This window comes from Perissodus microlepis, chromosome 22 (assembly GCF_051167445.1).
Source record: "Perissodus microlepis isolate ML-2025 ecotype Zambia chromosome 22, ASM5116744v1, whole genome shotgun sequence".
Lineage (NCBI taxonomy): Eukaryota > Metazoa > Chordata > Actinopteri > Cichliformes > Cichlidae > Perissodus > Perissodus microlepis.
In genome coordinates, this window is record NC_140481.1 from 23268099 (window position 1) to 23292462 (window position 24364).

Here is a 24364-nt window from a genome sequence, read left to right on the forward strand (position 1 = left end):
GAAACAGGAAGTGGTCATGCGTTGTCGCCTTAGCAACAGTGTCCGAACACAACAATGAAAATGGGGCGTCAAAACAAGAGAATGGAAACTGTGACTCATCCAGTGTATGAAGGCAGGGATATGAGTCCTCCGCACATGGTGCTATTGCTGCCCGTCTACTGGAAATAACAAGTCTGGGACAGACAGTGCTCAGCATGTCAGGAACTCGCATGTTGATAAAAAGGCACAAATCAAATCAAGAGCAGACCAGTTTCCAGCGCACACGCCAACCGCCTGGCACGTTTTGGGTAAACCTTCTTCCATCTGTGTTGAAGCTCAAGATGATAACTTGCATAATGTTTCCCTGATCAAATGACGGAGGCATTTTAAGGGGATACGAAGTTTAGTTGCTTTTTTTTTCCCGAGGGCCCCGACTCACATCCATCACACTCTGACTGAGCTCTGGAATTGAAAGACTGTAGATACACTTCAGTTTCTGTTTTGCGAGCTACGACTTGAGCCCCAAGCTGCGACAAAGACAATTTAAACCACTGTGTCACAGCCTCAGACGCATTACTGTAATGCATGAGGGGAAGATGTTGCGGCAGAATGTGAAAATGTTTCCATCTGGTGCAGGAGAGAGAGGGCTGGGGGGCCCCAGCTGCTTATTATTTTCCACGTGTCAGTTGGCGTAGTCTTTATTGGGACTTTACAATTTCACTCCCGCAAAGAGCCAAGATGGAGCGGCCCAATCCAATTCTGGATCACTGGTGTATGCAATCTTTTCCAGGAGTTAAAACTCCACTACGGCGACTCTGGAAATGTTATCTCACTTGGGGAGCTCTGTATTAGCAAGAGTGTGATAGATGCTTCCCCTGGAAAACCGATGCAGAGTGCGACATAATACGAGCTGTATATCGGCATCTGTGTGGATTAATGTGCACAGCGTGTAGAAAATAAACTGAATAAATACCACTTACTCCCCTCAGCGACGCAGGATCGGTCTCAATGTTCTCGCCGCGTCATCTCAAATCGTACACAGTCTTGTTTTTTTTCCTTTTCAAAAAATAAATATGTCTATGTACAGTGCTGAGACCAGGGATTTGAAATACGTGGTGGGTTGTTTTTTTTAGTGTGTGTGGATTATTTGCAAAGCTGGGGAATGTGGTTGTCTTGAGACGATCAACAACACTAACTCTGACAATCAGACATAAAAGGCTTGATATGGATTGAAACAATATGATTCTTTTGAAGATGAAAATAGAGGCCAGATGCAGACCGTGCGAGGAGCATGATTTTTCCCAGAATCGCAAAGTATCGATGTTGTTACACTGACGACGAATCTCCCGGGAAACGACTCCAAGTTTCAAAGTTCAAGCACAAACAGCGATATTCAAAACAGTGACATGATTGGGGCAAAAACAAAAAAAACGAACAAAAAAAACAAAACAACACAAGTTAGTCCTGCTGGGTTTGATATGACTCGCGGAAACAGAGCAGCTCTGCTATAGTAGCATTTGGATATGGCACTTCAAAGCACGTCTGTCCCCTTTGTTGAAACAGCGAAGGCTTTACGATACATTTTACATCAACTCTTTGTCAAGCGAAAATAAAAAAGTGTGAAGAAAGAAAAAAAAAAAGAATCTAAAGCAGCCACTGAATGTGTGACACTGATGTTGACGATGTCAGTGACAGCTAACTGATTAACACGCTGAGCAGCTTTGGCTGAGACATTATGCTGAATGCCTGTCTGACAGAAAAGGCCACTAAAAGCATGCTGCTTTCATTCAAGTGTCTGCAAACTAAATGTGTGACTGGACCGCCTGTGCTCCCGCCTGCACGCTGCATGCAGACCTAATGACAGCATATAGCAGCTCAGCTATGAGCCAGCCACCTTTATTTTTTCTTCCCCTGACAGCCTGTCTTTAAAAATGATCAATTAAAGGTCAAGATATCTAGTTATTTAAGCATTTTGATCTGGTTGTCCGATACCAATAAGATCATTTAAGGTGCAAAAAAGTGTCAGGCATAGAAAAGACACCAAGCGTGGCCACCGTCTCTCTCACACACACACTGATGCAGGTGGTGTGTGCCAAGGGGGAAAAAGCTGTCATCCCAAGGATCGCATTAGACAGCAGGTCGTGTTTGCCGGTCACTGTTTTCGCAAACGCTATGCTCCATAATGTTCGGTGTTTCATCAACAGCGTGTCCCCTGGGAATAAAACAGCACTTCAAACGAAATACCTAATTGAAGCCTAAACGTATCTCTGCCTGACAAATGGAGGAGAAAACCTTTTGTCAATTTAATGGCTCCGAGGTCCTTGGATATGTCACGGGGGGGTGGGAAAAAAATAAAAATAATCAGGGCGCCAGGAGAGACACATAAAAGTGGCGATTACAATATTTCAACACAAGAGCATCTCAGACGGATGTAGGCAACGTGATGTGCAATAAACAATTTTAAAGGCAGACCCTGATGTCAGAATGGCACTGATGCGCTCAGCGTTAAAAATCTGTCCTCTGAAATGATGCTGGTCACCAAAGACCTGCTATGGTCCCCCCCCTCCACAGTAAGGATGGTGCTCAGAGACCATGCAGGAAGAGGGGTGGGAGGGAGAGAGAAGAGGGGGAGGAGAAAAAAAAGTTTGGGTTAGAATGCAACGTTCTGCTCCATTTCATCCAGAAATGTTCATTTCGCTCATTCCAACGGAGGGAAAATGTACTCCGCTCGGGCTTATGGTTGGATGAGCCAACTTTTCAAGGGTCTGCACACACAACATACACACACACACACATACACAGACAAGAGGGAGAGCAGAGAGTCTGAAGGGAGGAGGGAGGGGATAAAAGATGATGAAAGTAAGTGGGGAAAAAAGATGAGAAAAGTACAACTGCTGTGGCGAGTACGAGAGGAGAATGGGACATGAAATGAGATGTTTTCCCAACTTATCTTTGTGATAACACGGGAGCAGATAGACCATTATAAAAGCCAGATCAACTCATAAAGGAACGAGCCAAGGGTAGGAGACACGGGGTGTTTGTCAACTGCTGAGAATATTAGGAAGTAATGGCTGCTAAAAAAAAAAAAAAAAAAAAAAAAAAAAGAACAGGTTGGACAATGTTTGTTTTTTAACTCGGAGCAAGAAAATATTCATGGGTTTACAAAGCAGGAGTTTGGTAATGAGTCCAGTATTATGTCCTGATCCAGAGTAGGGAAGGTTGCTTGGGACGACAGGTTGGGTTGCCAGGTTTGAGATCACAAACACCTTCCCGTCTTCTACCATCGCCCCGCGCGTGTGCCGAAAGAGCAGGACAGACGATGTCGTCCTCGTCCGTGTCATACAAAAAATATTCTATCCAAGAGTTCTTGTCGTCAGTAGTGCGTGCTGCGTGTTTGCACATGTGTGAAACACACAGTACTGTTTGGTAAGCCCGTCAGTTTGTGTACTCTCTTTGCTTTTTTCACACCCAAACGGCATACGCTCGTTTCCCGTTTATCCCTTTCCTCATCGAGTCTTTCCAGCAGCGGCGCTCTGGTCATTGGCAATGTGCTGAGTGGAAGACAGACCTGTGTCTCTCCCTGTCCATCCCCCTGTACTCTGATGACTCCTAATCTCCACAGAGTCTCTTTCCCCCTGCGTAGGGTCTCCCCCGAGGGGGCGGCGGTCTTGTCAGAGCCTCTCGATGTCCCTGTATTTCTTGCGGAGGATAGAGACCTGGTCCTTAAACAGGACGGGGTCCAGTCTCATCTGGGAATGGACCAGTGGCATGGCGCCAAACCAGCTGGCGAACTTGTTCATGCAGGTCTGCCGCTGGGCGAAGTGGTCTGGGTCAGCCCAGCGAGAAGCCCTTGAAGACTGGAGGGAATGGAGAAGAGGAGGAAAAACAAAAAGAAGAAAAGTTAGAGTTTTCAATAACAGATGCAGATCCTGGGGGAACATGAAAAAACTAATTACAAGTCGACTGTGTTTTGGAACAAAATCCAGTTTTGCAGATCTTTATAAAATATCAGTGGTAGCATCTTAAAAGAGCCTCTGAGATGCTTTTCCTTAGTTTCTGTCATATGTATCCTGTTACAGCAGTGAATAATTATATTAAACATGGCCACATTTTCAAATAATGAGCTCACAATACGTTCGGGTAATCCCTGTGAGCCAAAAGCATAGACGTCAAACTCCTCTAAATCCTATAAATGTGGAATATTTTAACTGTAAATCATTCCAAGCAAAGACGAAAAGTATGGAAAAGTAGGACCCCTTTAAAACAATATTTTGCAAGTGTGCAAGAGTTTATGAGACCAAATCTATGATGTATGAGTGAGGCAGAGAAAGAAGGAACTACTTTACTTTTTCATTTTGCCACAGTTCATGTCATATGCATGAGCATGACCGAGGAGGGCTGCATTTCTCTTATGTCTGCATTATTCCATTCTAGCAAGCATAGCGGATAAAGCCGGGATTATAATCGCATGTGGACATGCACATGTTATATTTATACTATGCAGCGCTTGAAATGATCTGAGCCTTGAATTCCTCTTCTTAATGGTTGGCTGTAGCTCAGGAGGGAGAGCAGGTCATTGCTAATCAGAAAGTTTGTAGTCTAATCCCTGGCTGCTCCAGTCTGCTTCCCAAAGTGTCCTTGGGAAAGCCACTGAGTGTGAGTGTTAGATTCACACTCAGTAGAAAAAATGGAATGTGTGTCAACGGATGAATGAAACATGTTGTATAAAAGTGCTTCAAGTGCTCCAGCAGAGTAGGAAAGCACAATATGTGAACCGGTCCATTTAGTAATGACGCATTTTTTGTCACCGGTATCCAGGCGGACTCCTGTATTTTTACATAAACCCTCCTGATAATAACAGGAAATAACAATAATACATAATAATACAATGGATTGCATTTGTATAGCACTTTTCGAGACCCTCAAAGCACTTTACAATTCAACTATTCATTCACTCTCACATTCACACACTGGTGGAGGCAGCTACAGTTGTAGCCACAGCTGCCCTGTATCTGCCCTGACTGACAGAAGCGAGGCTGCCATATCGCGCCATCGGCCCCTCTGGCCATCAGTAGGCGGTAGGTGAAGTGTCTTGCCCAAGGACACAACGACTAAGACAGACAGAGCTGGGGATCAAACCGGCAACCTTCCGGTTACAAAATGAGCTTCCCACCCAAATTTTTTGATTGACCGCTAAAAGAGTAAAAAGCTAACTGGGGTAGCCGTGGCTCAGGAAGTAGCGTGGTTGGCCACCAGTCGGAAGGTTGGCGGGTCAGATCCTCATTTGCTGGGGTTTGAATATGTGAAGGTTAAGTATCTGTCCATAACTGACTAAATACTCCAATACTGAAACTCTTATGTTATGCTAGCTTCAATCCACTTTTCAGTCAGCGTATTCGGACCACGATCATTAACAAGCAGGGATTTTAGACGTACACTAAACAAAATGAAGCTCTTTGACTCAATCATGGTCAAACTTTCATCGTAGTAACAAGAGAAAGCCATCACTGAACGATGGCTGATGTCAACTTCTCTCAATAAATCGTCAGCTCCGTCATATTTGACAGGCCGGAGCCCGATGAGAAAGCGTGACGCAAGGCTTCGGGACCGACACGACTCCTTTCTGTGCTTTTGTCTGTGTGCCGTTATGACTTGCCCTGTTTTTTTTTTTTTCTTTGTTTTTTTCCGTGGACCATACCAGAGGATTTTTAAAGAGAATAATTCATGCTGTTCATAAAGCAGCACGGCTTCGCTCCAGCTGAAAGGCCATGACACACTCATGAAGGGAAGAAAACAACACTGGCTTCAGCATGAATCACGGCTCATGAAAAGAAGGACAAATTCAAAGAGGTCCGTATAATAAGGCTGCTCTGTATCCAGCATTGTAAATTGTTACGGGCTCTGTCACAACCAGTAATGAGATGCAAACCAGTTTTCTCGACTGGCCGTTATCCTCTTCTTTTAAAAAGAACCCCAACGCTAATAAGCTCTCCAAGTGCAACAAAGAGATGGATCTAAGCATTATAAGTATTCATACTTCCACATGCAGTGTGGTGTAGTGGTCACAGCTGCTGCCCTCTTACCTGTCCCATCATGGTCTCCTTGTACTGTTTCTTCTGTGTGACCTTGATGGGCGGCAGCTTGGTGACAGCAGAGACCAGGAAGTTCATCAGGATGTCCTCACAGTTGGCCAACTGGTCCACCATGCTCTTCAGGCTGGTGGGCAAGTAGTTTGTGTACAGGAAGTGATAATACCTGAGAGGACAGGAAGAAGAGTATTTAGAGGCTCCCAGATTGAAACCAGTGGCACTTAAATCCTTAATAGTGTTAATTCTACTGAAGCTCTTATTTTGAAAGTAATGCTTTAAAAACTTCTAAATAAACAGTGTTAGAGCTTCAAAGGTTTAAAGCCGGTTGTGCTGACAGCTTAAATTAAATATAAAAAGTGAATATTTCATATTAAAGGCCACACCATCGCTGTTGAAGCTCTCGGATGGATTGAACGAGTGACTTATTGAAAGTGATTAAGCGTTCGGCTGCGGTGATTGGCTGACTTAAGCTTAATGGACTGCTCCCATCACAGCTGAGTGAAGCCATATTGAAGCTGACAGGACTGTAGTCGAACTAAACGCGGGAACTATCGAGAGCTGCGCGGCAGACAAATTGACATTTTTTGGGGATAAAACATACTCCGTGTCAAAACACTGGTTTCCCGAGGCTGTGCCACACTGAACATCACATTTACTTTCATAATCTACAGATCACCGCATCAAAGCGCCGCATCAAAAGAAAGACAACCGAACACTGGAGAGCAGAGCGGAGCAACAGCGAGCCTCGTGTAACGGAAGGAGAACGGAGCAGGAGTGAGGAGAATCAAAGGACATGGAGGTAAACAGCTGCTTGAGAAGGAAGGGTTTAGTTTAACAGACTGAAGTGCACCTGTGATAGATGGCAGCCCCAGTCAGGACCATCGAATAGTCGTTGGTCCATTTGGAGGTGTAGCCCCAGCGCTCCTTGTTGCTGTCCCAGAAGTGGCTGCGGGCGGGGTAACCGACGATTCGCTCTGGAAAACTCTGCCAGACAGTGAAGGCAAAGTCCACCTAGACAGAGATTAAAACATTAAAAAATCAGAACATTAATCATTTCTAATAAGAAACTCTAATTTAGTACCCTCTGGACACCTTTGTGGCAAAAATGTAAACATTTTTTTCTTCTTTTTAATCAACTTCAGCTGATCAAAATGAAAAGCTACTGTTCAGCACTTTTCATATACAATAACCCCCACTATGGAGAAACTGTGCAAAAAAAAGCTTGACAGCCTGGTACTGTAAAAAGCTGCTTTTGCTTTGGTATTTTTGGGGGAGGGAAGGATAAATAAGGGGGAATTTTCACAGCTCAGCAGATGTTTTCCAGCTACTCGGGATGCACCGATCCAATGTCTGGATCAGATTGCGATCCAGTCCCAAGGGTCAATCTCTTCAGTCTTGTTCTTTGTTGTTCTACATCTTCTAGATCATTAGTGGAGTAAAGCAAATCCAGCATGGACGCCAAGGGGGTCGACGTCAAGGTCACACCAAATCAGTAAAAACTTTATGGATCTTGACCTCAATTGTTAGCGCCCAAGGTCAAAGTTGACCCTAAATCGTTTAACTTATGTTGGTCCAGTTTCTTGTTATTTACCAATAAATAACAAATCAGTCAATTTGTATTCTTGGATATCAACAAAACAATATTTAAATGGCGTCAGAACGGTCCTCTATCAGTAAAAAAAGTCGGATAAGTGCATCCCTAATATTCACACCATTAACGTCATTATAAACCCTTGTTGGAATGAGCTGTGTTAAATATTTTCTTACAAAAGCCAAATAAAGTGAAGTTGTTGTTTTCATTAATCAAAGGTGTAAAAAATGTATCTATTTACGGTGTGTTGTGTGAGGAAAAAAAAGATAAAGAGGAAATGAAAGAGACTACAATGAAACCCAACAAAGGAACAACACGTTCAAACACACTCGAGTGAAAATACAACCGAGGCAAAACCTCATGAAACACAAAGCAGTCTTTCCTAAGCAGCTGCTTGTAGCAAACGACTGCAGCGACGATCAAAGCGCTCAATCAAATAATTAGACAAAAACATCAGAAAGGTCTCAGCGGCTCCTCAAACAGCCTGCTCTGCATTACACCGCACATCACTATACTACGCTGTGAGGCTGCTTATGTTGTTGAATATTAAAAAAGAAGAGAAAAAATTTAAAATCCACCATAAAACAGTATCTATCTGCTCTTCCTGCCAAAATTTGTACATATGAAAAAGCCCTGAAGGAAAATAATGACTTTCTTCTGCTCCTGCCTGCAGTTCAAAATAAAAGAGATAGAAGCTGAATGATATTACAATCACAAGGAAAATATTTCACTGACTTTCATAATTCTGCCTACTTTCCGACTGAACCGGGAGTCATATTCAAAGGAGTGAGTATCATTGTTAAAGACAGCTCTCGTCGTCGCCATCTTCACTTAAGGTTGGAGAGAGTCGGATAAAAATGAGAAAACAAAGACGCCGGGGCCAGAAACTGCACTTTGAATCATTTGTTTAAAAGAAGGAGTGGGTGGATAGGGAGATTACCGGTTTTTACCCTTCATTTTTTTCCCCCTTTTCTCAAGTTTCCTGGCATCGACATTCCCTGAGCTCAGAAACTTTGAGAAGTGTTTGCTCTCGTGATCCAACCGTCTTCCTGGGAGTAACGCAGGTCGATTCAGTTGTCGGGGATGGATTTTCCCTTCTGTCTTGCCATCTTGATCTGCCACATAAACTCATTTCTTTCTGCTATGTTCTGGCTTCCCATGATGCCGCGCCAAAATGTATCCCCAGGAAAAGAAAAAAGAAAAACAGGAGCAGCCCCACCAGCATGTGGGACAAAAATGCCCATAACAGTGCTGCCGTCGAATAGGGGATAGGAGAGGTAGAGCCAAAAACAGGAGGTGGGCGATGGGAAGAAAAGGAGAGGGAAGGAAAAAGAGGCAGAAAAGCGCACGAGAAGAGAGAAAAGCAAGCAAGGCCTCGGGAATGAAAGTTAGACTTTAAAAGATTAAAGAACCAGGCCACAAATTTGGGGGGACCAACTTGAAAGCAGCAGGGACAAACAGAAAGAAGCTAAAAGCTAAAAAAAGGAAATGCAATAAGGGAGTGTCGAACTTTACAACTCAAGTGGAGGAGACGGAGATACAAAGGAGAGTCGCTGTGTTTATTAGAGGATACCTCAGTGGTGGACAAAACTGTGTCTTCATCCAGGCTGAGGACAGCGTCGGTCACAATGATCTCGTAGGGCAAAAAGCGGCTGCTCATCACCTGCAGGGGGAGACACAGAGCACAGAGGGTTAAAAATCAGTGGACTGACATAAGCTGGGATCCCATCTTCAAACTACACTAATAGCAAATCTACAGGGAGTGCAGAATTATTAGGCAAGTTGTATTTTTGAGGAATAATTTTATTATTGAACAACAACCATGTTCTCAATGAACCCAAAAAACTCATTAATATCAAAGCTGAATGTTTTTGGAAGTAGTTTTTAGTTTGTTTTTAGTTTTAGCTATTTTAGGGGGATATCTGTGTGTGCAGGTGACTATTACTGTGCATAATTATTAGGCAACTTAACAAAAAACAAATATATACCCATGTCAATTATTTATTTTTACCAGTGAAACCAATATAACATCTCCACATTCACAACTATACATTTCTGACATTCAAAAACAAAAACAAATCAGCGACCAATATAGCCACCTTTCTTTGCAAGGACACTCAAAAGCCTGCCATCCATGGATTCTGTCAGTGTTTTGATCTGTTCACCATCAACATTGCGTGCAGCAGCAACCACAGCCTCCCAGACACTGTTCAGAGAGTTGTACTGTTTTCCCTCCTTGTAAATCTCACATTTGATGATGGACCACAGGTTCTCAATGGGGTTCAGATCAGGTGAACAAGGTGGCCATGTCATTAGTTTTTCTTCTTTTATACCCTTTCTTGCCAGCCACGCTGTGGAGTACTTGGACGCGTGTGATGGAGCATTGTCCTGCATGAAAATCATGTTTTTCTTGAAGGATGCAGACTTCTTCCTGTACCACTGCTTGAAGAAGGTGTCTTCCAGAAACTGGCAGTAGGACTGGGAGTTGAGCTTGACTCCATCCTCAACCCGAAAAGGCCCCACAAGCTCATCTTTGATGATACCAGCCCAAACCAGTACTCCACCTCCACCTTGCTGGCGTCTGAGTCGGACTGGAGCTCTCTGCCCTTTACCAATCCAGCCACGGGCCCATCCATCTGGCCCATCAAGACTCACTCTCATTTCATCAGTCCATAAAACCTTAGAAAAATCAGTCTTGAGATATTTCTTGGCCCAGTCTTGACGTTTCAGCTTGTGTGTCTTGTTCAGTGGTGGTCGTCTTTCAGCCTTTCTTACCTTGGCCATGTCTCTGAGTATTGCACACCTTGTGCTTTTGGGCACTCCAGTGATGTTGCAGCTCTGAAATATGGCCAAACTGGTGGCAAGTGGCATCTTGGCAGCTGCACGCTTGACTTTTCTCAGTTCATGGGCAGTTATTTTGCACCTTGGTTTTTCCACACGCTTCTTGTGACCCTGTTGACTATTTTGAATGAAACGCTTGATTGTTCGATGATCACGCTTCAGAAGCTTTGCAATTTTGAGACTGCTGCATCCCTCTGCAAGATATCTCACTATTTTTGACTTTTCTGAGCCTGTCAAGTCCTTCTTTTGACCCATTTTGCCAAAGGAAAGGAAGTTGCCTAATAATTATGCACACCTGATATAGGGTGTTGATGTCATTAGACCACACCCCTTCTCATTACAGAGATGCACATCACCTAATATGCTTAATTGGTAGTAGGCTTTCGAGCCTATACAGCTTGGAGTAAGACAACATGCATGAAGAGGATGATGTGGACAAAATACTCATTTGCCTAATAATTCTGCACTCCCTGTAGATCCGAGCACAGCGGGAAATAATAAAGTAAACCTCTCTGACATTCGTGCTTTTATTAAACAGCACTCGTGCAGACAAGAGTTTTAATCAAACTTGACTGAACAAGACGTTTTCAATTTTGAGATAATGCATTTCAGGGAATTGTTGCACTTTAAAGACAAAATCATGTGAGCTGGTTTCTGCTGCTTTTGTGGCGCTGACAAGAAAACTTAAACACGGCATAACCGAGTTGTCTTTTTTTCCCTTCCCAGGCAAACTGCAGCTTTAGGGTCACCTCCCAGGATCAAAACTTTCATTTACAAACGGAGAACCGCCTGCACAGTCTGTAAACCTGCTGTAACTGGTTTTCTTTGGCACTTTGGGGAAGCAATTTTCATAAACAATGAGATAATATCCCCCTTTTTACATCGGTATGACAACCCCCCTTTTATGTTGGTGTGTTACGGCGTTTAGCTGGAATTGTGTTTCCGTCTGCCTGATCAAAGCGAGTTCACTGTTCACTCTCCTTTTAGCTGTTTGTTAGATTTATATCAACTCCTGGCAGAAATGTGTCTCTCTTTAGCTCCTACATGCTCCGTTATTCACCGACTAACAGACAGACAATTTGAATTTTTGTCCGTTTTATCTCGCTGAAAATGGCTGCAGTGAGAGTGTCGAGACTGAATTAAAATTGTTAAATCAAGGCAAGAGTCTCCCCCCCACCCCCGAAAATTGAGCTGAAAGATGCTAAGGAGTGCTCAGTGGAGCTGAGAACAAAACATAAACGGAGAGCTTAAAACAAGAGACACATTTTAGAATAACAACTCCGTTTGCTCCTGAAGTCTACCACGTTAATTTTTAACAATTCCTCATAATTTCATGAGATTCAGAGCAGACAACAAACAGCTGCTTATTTACACACAGAGTGTACAGGTGGAGGTGTATTCCTGCCCACCCGATCAATACATGTTCACTATTCATTCTCTGTTTAGCTGATTGTTAGATTACTCCCGGCAGATGCTGCTTTGTTGTTTCACCAGCTAGCTGCTTACTGACAGATAAAGCTGGCAGCTATTTGCTTGGTTTGTGCTACCAACCTCAGTAACAAGCATCAGACTAAAGTTGATGATTAGAGGTTTTACTGTAGCAGAAAATGCCTTCAAAGTGATACTGCACATGTTGACACTAAAGTAAAACAGTAAAATTGAGGCTAGTAACTCCCAAATCTGCTGAAAGTTGCTAAAAAGCTGAAAGTAGAGCTCATGAAAATCACATGCAAGTAGTTATTATTCTAAAAATAGCACTTATAGCTGCTGTATAGCTCAGTCACAATACAGTAAAAACAGGATGGCAACCTCCCTGGGACTAGAAAAACACCTAAATAAATAAATTGGTGCTTGCCTGATGATTGCTTTAAACTTTCTTGCTTTTGCAACTGGTTACCCAGTGTTTGCAACATCCTCTAGGCCTGGCTGACCACGTTTGATTGCAAGGCCACTGCACAGGTCACCTGGTGGGAAACTTGTCTGATGGCAAATAACTGCCAACACGTTGCACTCAAACAGAAGCAGTCTGTGCTGATATAAGAGCAACGATGTATCTCTTTGCAATAGGGGACTGAACTGGTGGCCAACTGGTTGGATTCTGGTTATATTCTTACATGCAATTAAGGCTGCTGAGGGCTTATGTCATTATGGAGTTAACTTGATATCCTGCAGCATCTACGTCACTATTTGTGGAGGAATTTCTGAAGTGCTGTTGCAAATCTCGTGGGTTCTGGCTGGAGTCTGAGAGGAAGCAATAAATGTGAATTTCTTGCATGTAGATGGAAAAAGATTTGCAATTGCTGCCGATTTATCCCAGATATATCACAGTTAAGTTAATCACCTAACTACCACAAACAGATTGCACTTAATTGCCAACTTTACCTCATTCAAATGCAAATGGACAGCAAACCAAGAGCAGACTAAGTCCGTCTTACTCCCATGTGATCATCATCAAGTCAGCAAGTGATCACAGACCTGGTCCCCATCTTTGAAGTCAACTATTTCCAGGGCAACAATACCCCAAGTTTATCACAAACAGTCGCAATCATTTTGCTCGTGGTGCAACCTCCAGTCATTGTTTCCCCTCGTGTACCTGGAGCACTGCAGACGAGCCCACCCGCTCTGAATCGCTACCCACAGCTCACTAGACCCCAGTGCTAAATGCAGAGTTTCACCTTGAGATAAATCTTGGAATAAAAATTCCTTTTTGCTCTCAATATCTGCCACATGCATTTTTAATGATCCCTCACAAATTCATGAGATTCAGAGGAGACAACAAGCCATGACATCAACAAATAGCGGTGCACAGCGAATGAGAGAAAAGCCAATATCCTACGCTTTACTGCAGGCTGCACCCTGTCGTTTGCTACAGAGATAGAGTGCTGATACTAGTTTCCATTACTGCTGCAGGGTCGACTCGCTCTTTTAAATCAATAAAAACACACAAATGTAGTCAGACACCTAGTGTGAGTCATGTGTCTTACATGTGGCCCAAATTTACTTTATCTCAGCCGCTGTTGAAAACACAATATGTATATTTAACAGTGGATGAAACCCAACTGTATAATGCATGACGGTCCTTGAATATTTACTGGAGGCAGAGAGAGTGTTCGTGGATGGGGGTTTGGTGGGTGGATGGAAAGATCAACATCTTGAGGATATTTAGACTTGTTTGGTCTTTGGCTGTGATGAAAGGCATTCGGATGAGAAAACAGCGGTTTCTCGGTGACAAAGAGCGTGCGTGTCGTAATCTGGATGTGCGCTCGAACTCGAACCGCCTCCCACGCAATTAGAAAACTGCAGAGAAACGCACAGCTTTAATGCACGCGGACATATCGAGATACACGTCCCATATATGTAAACACTCTCACGCACCGTTGTTTAGTTATTCAGCGCTCTCAAGGTCAGGCCTCTCTGAGGATTCTTGTTCTTTTAAAGCACCGCCTGCACAGAAAAGCCATTACATTTACATTTAAGAGTGGTCAAAGCTGACCTCGTTTCCCTGTAAACACCTGCCATTGTCTGCCTGCCGAGCGTCACTGCTGACCTCACTCTCAACAGGTCTTTATCACTTCTGCAGGCGAAGGGCACCAAAAATAAATAAATAAATAAAACAACCAAACCGCTCCCAAAAATTCTGGTTTTGCAGTCAAGCTGCAGAAAGCCTCTTATCTACTGTAGTGCTCCAGCTCCTGATAACTTTTATTGTACAAGCAGTGTGACCAAGCACTTTGTCCTGCAAACAAAAGGAAAGACACGAGTTCCTCAAACACTTAAATCAGAACTGATTTGCACAGCGTGCAGACTTCACTTGTCTGCCAGGTCCTTTAGATAACAGGAGGAAAGCACGTGACCAGTTTTACTGGATGACTTAAGGGACTTTTTGAAAATCTTTAAATTCAGCTGATTATTAGGTGAAACACAAACGTTTTAATACAAGAAGGAAAACACTTGATCTCAAATTAAAAAGCCTAAAGGAGTATAAAATAAGATTTCAGTCATTTATGTGCAAATATATGTAAATTAAAAATTGTTTTACTATGTAAATGTTCATATTATTTAAATTAAGTCCAATATCTGTTTTCATTTTTAGCAGAATAAAAAAAAGTGAAGACCTAATATATGCTCTTTATTTGAAATTTTTTTAAATATATATTCTAAGACATGCAGGTGTGCTGTAATGAAAAGATTACAAGTCTGTGGTTGAACTCTTGATGTCTTGACTTAAACTTTATGAGTTAATTTTTATGAGTGTAGAGAAAAATAATGTTAATGACCCCATTTTCAGGCTAAGGGAAATCTAAATTGTTAACAAACTGCTCTAAAACCGCAGACACAGGCAGATGTAGCATCTGGTTATGACAGGTGGAATACCTTAAACCTGGTTATTATATGCAGACAGGAAAGCAGAGTGTGTGGGAAGGACATGCAGGAAATGCTCAGAGCATGTTGCATATGGGCCGCCTGCTTAACCAGGTGAGCTACAGCAACGCCCTTCCTGGTACGTTTAGGGTCTTTTGTCAGTCGTGGTCCCTTTTACAGTCAAAGACAATGAGCAGAGTTTCTTCTGATGTACTTCTTTGGGATTCAGGAGTTGCTACCCTATGAGCTTGCAGGAAAATCAACCCCTTGCTAAATTTCATAACAATAAGATGAAGCCAATATTACCTTGAACCAGAAACAGCCCAGGAATCAAAGCACATCATCTGTCAAGCACGGTGGAGGTAGTGTTATGGCATAGATGTGTATGGCTGCCAGTGGAACTGGGTCACTAGTGTTTATTGATAATGTGACTGCTGATAGAAGCAGCGGGATGAACTGAGCTATACTCTCTGCTCAGCTTCAGCCGAACACTGCAGAATTGAGCAGACAACGCTTCACACTGCAAATGGATCACAACCCAAAGCAAACTCCAAAAGCAACCCAAGAGTTTCTCAAGGCAAAGATATTCTTTGCTTTTTAAGTCATTTGACCTCAGAGCATGTTTTTCAGTTATTAAATACCAAACTGGAGGCAGAGAGACCCAAAACACGCAGCAACTGAAGGTGGCAGCAGTAGAGGCCTGGCAGAACATCTCATGGGAATAAACACAGCATTTGTGTTTATTCCTATGGGAATGCGAACTGAGATTCTTTAAATTCTTATAATGCTTCACATGTTGCTCACACAGCAATTCTAAAATTCATCACACTCCCGCTCACACGGTGGAGCCCGACACCGATGGGAACGGCCTGTCCGGCCAAGTGCCGCAGTGTTCCCATCTTCCCGAAAATACTCCAGCGGCGGCAACAAGAGCAGATGAAAATTTCAGCTGTCGCTCATATTCGGACGGGGTGGAAGAGCCGAGGTGCGTGAGTGACAGCGAAAGATGAAAAAACGCTGGAGAGAAAATGAGAAGAAAGACGAGAAGCGGTACCCTCCCTCTCATCGTCATTACTGCCATGATGTCCTGCGGGCATAAAGCGAGAAACAAAACAACCCCGTCTCTCTGCCCCCCCCCCACCACTTGTTTTCCCACCAGAAAGACACATATAGGATACCAGCAAGGAGGCAGAGGAGAAAGACCAGGGATAGGAGACAGGAGGCGAGGAAGCGACAGTGAGACAAGCAGCGAATACTGAAAGAGACGAAAAGAGACAAAGAGAGGATGAGAAGCTGATGTTTCCAGGCCCCACATGGTTTGTAATGTTAGAAGTGAGACATATTAGCCTGGGGCTTCCAGCTTCTCTCCAGGAATGTGAGCTCTTGCAGCAGGAATCTGCCTGCAGCACTTCATCTCCTCTCTAAAGGACAGCAGCAGAGGAGAGAGACGTAGGGAACGTCGGAAGGGAGGACCACCAGTGCATGTAAACCATATCAAGTGCCGCCGGGATCCTCACACGGCTTAAACCAACAGTCACAAACCAGATTTTGTTGGCCGCCGTGAGAAGACAACAGAGGGAGGGAAAGACAGGATGTGGTTGAAGGATAAAATCTGTATTATTCTGTGTTTTTTTCCGCGCTGTCGACAAATCCCTCAAACAAACCAAAACCAACAATGCAACCACATGTCTGTGTTACTAAGAGCCAAGCTTTCAAATGAAGGCATACACCCTAAAAAAAAAAAAATACAATACCAAATCCATAATTTAATATTATTAAAGGAAAAAAGCAATTTCCTGAAACAGCTGGGCACTGGACTTGTTTGGAACGGTTCGGAACGGCTCGCATTCAAGGCTCTGGTGGGTATTTGCAGCAGCAGGAGTGGGCGGTGTGTGGGATTATCGCAGCGGCCGTGTTCACTTTAATGCCAAAACATGCCATCCAGTGCATTAGTGTGATTCACTGACGTGTTTATATAATGCCGCCGATAGAAGAATAAATACAAAGCTGAAGAAGGATCAACTCATTTGTTTTATTTTTCTTGGACTTAACTTTTAACTACCGACTGCATGAGGAGGCGGCGATGGGCGAAGCGCTAAGAAAGGGGGGAAAAGAAACGTAGTCCTTCTTTTCCTGGGTGTTACACTTAGTTTGTGCAGCACCTATCCACAGTTTTCATTAAACTGCAATGGAAACTGCACACTGTGCATCCTGTAATTTTCTTCTTCGGGGCTTCAGACTTTAAATTATCTTCACCTTATCAAGTGCTGACCCATGGGCCCTCACGTGTAAACGGAAAAAGCTGCCAGTAAGCAAAATTTTCTCTTTTTCCCTTTTCTTCAGATACAAAAGCATTTCCAGTGAGTTTTGGTAAGCTGATTTGTTCAGCTTTAGGAGGCTTGTGCTTGTCTTGCATGGTGTTTAACAGGAGTTTAATTGCCCACAACAGAATAAGAAGTGGAAAGTTACAACAGTTTGCTTGGACTCATTTAATAGAGAAATACTGCAGACTCGACAGCCACTCTATTAGGTACAACTGCTCATTTTGTGCAATCACATGGCAGGAAATTAATTCTCTTGGACATGTAGGTGAGGTCAAGGTGAGCATCAGAATGGGGAAAAGGTGATTTAATTGACTCTGAATGTGGCATAGTTGTTGGCACTGGTTGGGCTGGTCTGTTTCGGAAACTGCTCATCCACTGGGATTATCCCACAAAAGCATCTCTGGCGCTAAAAAGAAAAGAAATTTCCACTAATCTGTAGGAAACGCCTTGTTGATGTCAGAGGTCAGAGGAAAATGGCCAGACTGCTTCAAGCTGATAAGAAGAAAACTCAAATAATCACTCACTACAGCCAAGGTATGCAGAAGAGCATCTCTGAAAACACAACATGTTGAACCTTCATGTCAGCTAAAAACAGGAACCTAAGGCCACAGTTCACACGGGGTCACCAAAACTGCACAACAGAAGATTTGAACAATGTTTCCCGGTCTGATGAGTCTCCGTTTCTACGGCAACCTCAAATAGTGAGCTCAGAATTAGACGCAGATAACATTAAAGCCTGGATCCATCCTGGTTATGTAATGGTGTGGGATTTTCTTGGTACATTTTCCGCTGTTTGGTCTCTGCCCATCCTTTGTGTACCATCTTCAGATAGCTGCTTTCAGCAGGATAACTCAACATGTCACAAAGCTCAAAATGACCTCAAACTGGTTTCTTAACCATGCCCAGATCAAAGTCTAATAGATGTGGTGCAAGAGGAGATTCACATCGTTTACGCGCAACAAATGTCTGAGGAATGTCTGCGGCACCGGCAGGAATCGGGGCAAAAGAAGGTCCACGTTATTAGGCTGTACCTAATAAAGTGGCTCATTTTTTGAGGGATCTGCTAAAACTGCTTTATTTTAAAGATTTCTTTTCTGCAGAAAAACAACATGCCACAATTCATCCTCGCATACGCAAAGAAGTGAGAAGACGTAAAAACCACAAAAGGAAGCGAATTTGGCAATTCTTCCAACCACGACTCATGACGTCAATATTTCTACACTCCTGGTAACATCCAGGACAACAAGCAAGAAAAGAAGGTGGGAGAAAGAGATGCAGAGATAGACAGAAGCAAAAGCAAGATAAAAGAAAGAGTAATGATAAAAACAGCGGATGTGTGAGTGAGGGAAGGGATGAAGCAGAGATGGGATAAGGGGGGGGAAAGTGGCAGGGAAAAGGCGAGAGGGATGACAAACGCTCTCTCTCTCGCTCGCGCTCTGTGGGGTGGAGGAACACAGCTTGGCTCGCCACGGTAAACACATAAAACGCCACAACCACAACAAACCACAGGCTGCCTGGCGCACGCACATAAACACACACAACAGCAGTGCGCTAAGCCCGTTCTGCTCGCTTTTCACAAGCAACACAGCTACACGCAGAGGCTTCCCACTGTGATTGGCAGCTTGGGAGAAACCACTCAGAGCCACGGGGAGAGGTAAACCATAAACCCAGCCTACCGCCGAGTGACTGACACTGATGTGAAAGCCACTTTCCCTGATTGGCAGTTGAAGTTAAGTCCTCGGAGGAAGAAGGGGAAAGGAGGGCTCCAGATGATCTGATGTCCAGGAATACAGCCGAGCAGCAGATCCCGCTTACCCTAACCCTCTCAAAAAACACCTCAAAGACGCTCTTTGAAAAAGGAACAATTCAAATGTCAAACTGCGTGTCCGCGTTTGACCTTTGACTCGTACAATAAGAGGTCAGAGGGAGGTTAAGGTAAACATAGCAATGCTTTTCACGGGACAGTACCTTCAGCATAAAAGCCTAATGCGGATGTCATAATAAATGCCACTGAGGCATGCTCTGGGTCTCGCTGGAGGGTTTACTTAAAAACCAGGAAAAACATGCATTTTATGACACCGCCAGTCATAACAGAGGGAAAAATATCTCTAAGCTGACATGCTGAGAAAATTGACACCCACTCGAAAACATAGCTTTTATGCACATTACCCATCGTCGAAAGCTTTTTCTTACCGTCTGTGTGGAAACATTTTCGAAGAGAAGATTTCAGAATTAAACAAATTTGTCACTTCTAACAGCGTGTCAATTTAAGGGAACTGAGCTGTTGATTTATTTAACCGATTAAATAGAATCTTTTATATTTTATTTAGGCGATTATTCTTCTTTCAAGAAAAATATCGGAGGCAAGGGTTTGTTTCTTTTCATGGTTTCATATAAGTGTTTTTACAGGCAGTTGTCCCTATTTTCTAATCACCATCTCTATACCTCAACCTATCACGAAAACACCATTTTCACTTTCAGTCATATACTGTATATAAATGATGGACACATCCAATGAGAACTCCTGAGGAGGATGTTGATCTGACTGAGAAATCGAGGACACTGCCTTCTAGTTATTTTGAGAGTTTTGAGAGAAGTAACTTGAAATTTCGAGCTAGCGCTGCCAATCAGCAATCTACGTGAACAACGTCTCTTTCTTGTTACCCAGAAGGTTATGGCGCAGAGGGATGTGCACTCAAAACCAGATCATGAGGTACCAATGTATAGCAACAAATGACGCTTTCGAGAGTACGTTTGCTGATAGTAACGCCATGTGATTCAGCTGTTGAATCACATGGTGTTTCATCATTTGTGAAGCCACATTGAAAATACTCAGCAATCTGCGCATTCATGACTGACTGTAATACTGGTAGCTTAGCTGTAGCATTTGTAGCTGAGGGCTTCAGCTTCTGGGTAACAAGGAAATGACGTCATTCACGTAGATTACTGATTGGCAGCGCTAACTCGAAATTTTGAGTTAATAGATCGAATTTTCGAGTTAATAAGTTGAAATTTTGAGAAAATAACTCTTCTTTTTTGTGTGGCAGAAACGGGCTTCCATACTTTTCTGATGAGGCTTCAGTGAACTGTAGCTGGATCGAATGAAGGGCCAGATGCATCTCTTGGGTCCTGTGTCAGGTCTTTTATAGTTTCTTCTTCTTTTGTTCTCCATTTGTGCACTTTCCTCAAATCTTTTAAGGACACCCTGCATGCAGTGCAGAGATATGCCAAGTTTTTGGCTAATATCTCTTTGGGAATCACCTCAGTGGTGCAAAAATGGAACGATTTATGCCTGTCAAAACGGCGCGTGTTATTTTTCAATGGTATAACTAAAGAAACTGGACAAATAACGTGTTATTGTGACAGGTTACAAGTAACAAAGTGGCTAAAGATACAATTTAAGACAGGCTCTTTGCTAGGTTGTCTGTTATGTGTGGACACAATGCTGGTTTATCCATTGTGCTAAGTGCCGTGTTTATGCTTGACCAGTTAATGTTAATGCTTACCAAACAAAGAAAATGGTCAGGTACAGAGACTGGACTGAAAAAGCAGCAAATGTTCAAAGAAAGACTAGAGGACTATTGCTCAAGAGCACTTTTAAAAATTACAATCACTAAAAACCAGAGATTAAGAACCCAAACTCATCAGGGAAATGTTTACTGAGATCATATATAATCACATATAAAATGAGTGGTTGAGCATGTCCTCATACATTTGTATCCAATCTGATTTAAAGCTGCAACCAGAGGTGTTGCCCTCTGTTGGCTGCTAAAAAGAATACAGATTTACAGACTCAGGCTCCATCTTTTATAAATAGCCTATATTTACAGTCCTAAAAAGTTTTAAATGGATGAACGATAAAGAAAAGTAAATGCTCTAAGTGCATTTATGTTGCAGATTATGGCTCAATTGTTACTCTGCAATGATTTTGTCACTTTCTTTAGCTAATTGGATATTTGGTTCCGATCAAAGTAGAGCTACTCTGCCTGTGCACTTAGCCATTATTACCACCTTATCATTCCAATACACAATATGCATTAGCCTTTCAGGCCTTCTGTTTTCAGTGTATATTATTCTCATTACTGAGCTTTAATTAAAACCACACAAACTGTCCTCTAATGGAATCATTGCGACACAAATCGAAACTCATTAACTCCCCGAAACTCTCAGACTGAATAAAATGTCTGAAGATTCAGTAGCTTTACAGAGAATATATGTGTAAGACGAGCTAGGTAATTAGAAATGATCGGGATCACGGCTTTGAGGTAACCAAGAGGCCGAGCGCTCGCGGCTCACCTTATTCTCTCCCTCTATCACGATGACGGGCACTGAGGTGGCGGGCCAGCGGTGCTTTGCGGGGAGAGGCTTGTCACAGTTCCACAGGACGATGATCTGAAAGAGAGAACAAACAAAGGAAGTTTTATTTGTGCACTGAATCTAATTCAGCTCCTCAAACCCAAACAGAATGAACTGGCCTAAGCAGGCGACATTTATGTGCTCCGCAGCCAGCAAATGTCACCTTATTACAAGCTGATTAAACGTTTAAGAGACAAAAGGGCAGCTGAAGTGATAAAATATTTCCAATTATGTCCCCAGCGTGCTTTTTACATTTCGGTCTGCAGCTGATCTCGTTGCATTATCAGGTTGTCCTTCTTAATGCTACATCCCTGTGATGCTCCACCTCCCTTTAGATGATGTTTTCAGATTAAAAAGTCATGTTCCCAGCCACAGTCACATCATGTTTTATATGACCTGCAGGTCAGCCGATTCGCTGCACGACGACGGCGGGCCTCATTAATATTTGATGAAAAATACACACACACACACCCAAATATGACACGATCCTAGCTGACCTTACACACACATTTACACACACAGTTACATCCCTATATCTCGAACCATTCTTCTCATGCATCTTAAATTTGATGTGGAATAATGTGGTGACACAAGCTCGCTAAACTCCTCTAGCTGGACGTGGCGTGCCTGTCAAACTTTGGATGTCGCCGTGGAACTGCAGTAAGCCAAACATGGTTATGTTACTCTGGATTTAAAGACTTTGGAAGGTTTTCTCTACATTTCAAAACAGTAAATGAGTAAAGAACAACCTGCTCATCTCTGCTCTAAGCTACAACTGTTGCATGAACTAGATGCAACATATAGTGAGCACTGCTGCCTAAGGCCTCAATCATACCAACCCCAGGCAACTTCAAGTCACTGAGGACTGATCGGATCATGTGTGGTTACTGGGTGCTGCAGCACAAATCTCCTTGTCATTGCTTTGGTTGCTTGCAGTTGCATTAAAAAATTGCATCTTTTTTGAAAACACTTGCCAACTAACCACAGCGTGGCAGTGAAACTTGTGCCAACGTGTTTAAAGGCGCAGCTTTTACTTTGAAGGTGGTTTGCGTCACCCTTTATCCAGTTTAACTACGGCTTAGTGAGTAGTTGGCGAGGTGTTTGCAGACAAGTCAGTGTCTTCCAACAAAAGCAAGTAAAGTGGTTGTGCAGTTAAAGGTTAAGTAGCACATCATCTGTAACCGCCAAGGAGAAAATGGAGACCATTATTGTTGGTGTTGGTGCCTTTTGAGGATTAAAATTTGCTGCAACTTGGCTCTCCACCACTCTCATCCCAAAACGCGTCCTCATGCCTCCAAAAAATGCTATCATTTAAGCTAAAAGGTTTACAGGAAGAAATTTCCTTGGTAGTCTGCCTTTTTTACTGCGTGTTTCAGTGTTTGCACTGAATCTTAGTAATTTGATTGTTTTTTTTCCGAGATATTTTGTTTTGGTCTAGGGGTGGCTGTGGTTGTAGCTCAGGAATTGGAGCAGGTCATCTACAAATTGGAAGGTTGGTGGTCCGACCCCCAGCTGGTGCAGTCTGTATGCCGGAATATCGTTGGGCGAGATACCAAACTCTGCGTTGGCGCGTTCATCTGAGTGTAAATGTTAGATAGAAAGCACTTAGGTGTAAATAAAAGTGCCTGTATGTGTGTGAATGCGTGAATGAGAATAGAGTGGAAAAGGACTATACATACATATAAAAATCAGTCCATTTAGCATCTATCAAACTTCCTGTGAACCTGGAGCAGATGCTTGTTTCTCTTTCCTGTACTCTGAACTCTTGAGACTTTTATTTGCATCCATCATCAAGCGTCAGAGACATTGACTTTTTGTCTGTGACTTGCAAGTTAAATCCTTTGTTTTTTAGATTTTCCCTTTAAGATGATGAAACCATAGCCTGCAGTGTGTAGTTAATACCCAGCTGGTAAAGAAGAAACTGATAGGGCCCCATCATCAACATCCAGTTGCTGTGTGCCAGCTAACATCTGCCCTGCTGGAATGTCCTTGAAACAGTGAGCAAATTAATCCATCCCAGTTCCAGTGTGCAGAGCTGCGGCTGACACCGTGCTCAGGCGTCCCTGATGGAGGCAACCCATAAGAATTTCCCTGCAGGGATCAATAAAGTTTCACATTATCCTGACATTAACTGTGTCACACGCAGCGGTTCCCCTCGGGGTCTCTGCACCCTGACTGGACCTGCCAAATTATGCGCTGGTAGCTATTCAGATATCTGAGCCAAGGTGTTTCCATGTGTCTACGGCAGCTGTGTGAAGAGAAAGAAAATGATGTTCAGCTGTTTGATGAATTGCAAAATCATCTCAACATTATCAGCGAACAAAAACACTCGTGACGCCAAATCTGGACGGGGAAAATGCCCGTCATTGTTAGACAACAACAACAGGTATGCAGTCTGCATGCATGTGCACGCACACAGACACACACAGAGCTGAGCTGTTACAGCCTTCTATTCCTGTTTGATTAGAAAGACAGATGGTGTCTCTGTCAGCTCACCAGCTCCCAAGGGGTGCTGGTGGAGGCTCTGTATGTGTGCGCCTATATGACTGCAGGAGAAATGGTGAAGGAGCTGTTGTGTGTCTGCAGCACGAGAGGAAGAAACGCTTCCCACAAGAATGTGCGTGAACACATTCACACATGAGCACACACACACGCAGCGGGAGGCTGTCAGAATGTGCTTCAAAAGCTTTCTTGTGTCCAATTTAGCCTCCTCCACCCTCTCTGTTCTTTCATTCTGTCCCCTCCATTCATTTATTTATATCCCTTTGCTCATCCCCTCATAGCCCAGCAGCTCTGCTCTTCCTCTCCTCTCCTTCTCTCCT

General features: G+C 43.2%; 1 protein-coding gene across 1 annotated transcript in view; it reads right to left on the bottom strand.

Annotated features, from left to right (window-relative positions):
- Positions 1 to 1338: 1338 nt before the first annotated feature.
- Positions 1339 to 24364, bottom strand: part of ext1b (exostosin glycosyltransferase 1b) — a 133557-nt gene continuing 110531 nt past the window's right edge. Inside the window, exons 7-11 of the mRNA XM_084918632.1 lie at positions 21483 to 21578; positions 9233 to 9322; positions 6919 to 7079; positions 6063 to 6234; positions 1339 to 3836 (exon numbers count right to left, since the gene is read on the bottom strand). Coding sequence (XP_084774758.1) covers positions 3651 to 3836; positions 6063 to 6234; positions 6919 to 7079; positions 9233 to 9322; positions 21483 to 21578 — 705 coding nt within the window. The 3' untranslated portion in view covers positions 1339 to 3650. The remainder of the gene's footprint in view (positions 3837 to 6062; positions 6235 to 6918; positions 7080 to 9232; positions 9323 to 21482; positions 21579 to 24364) is intronic.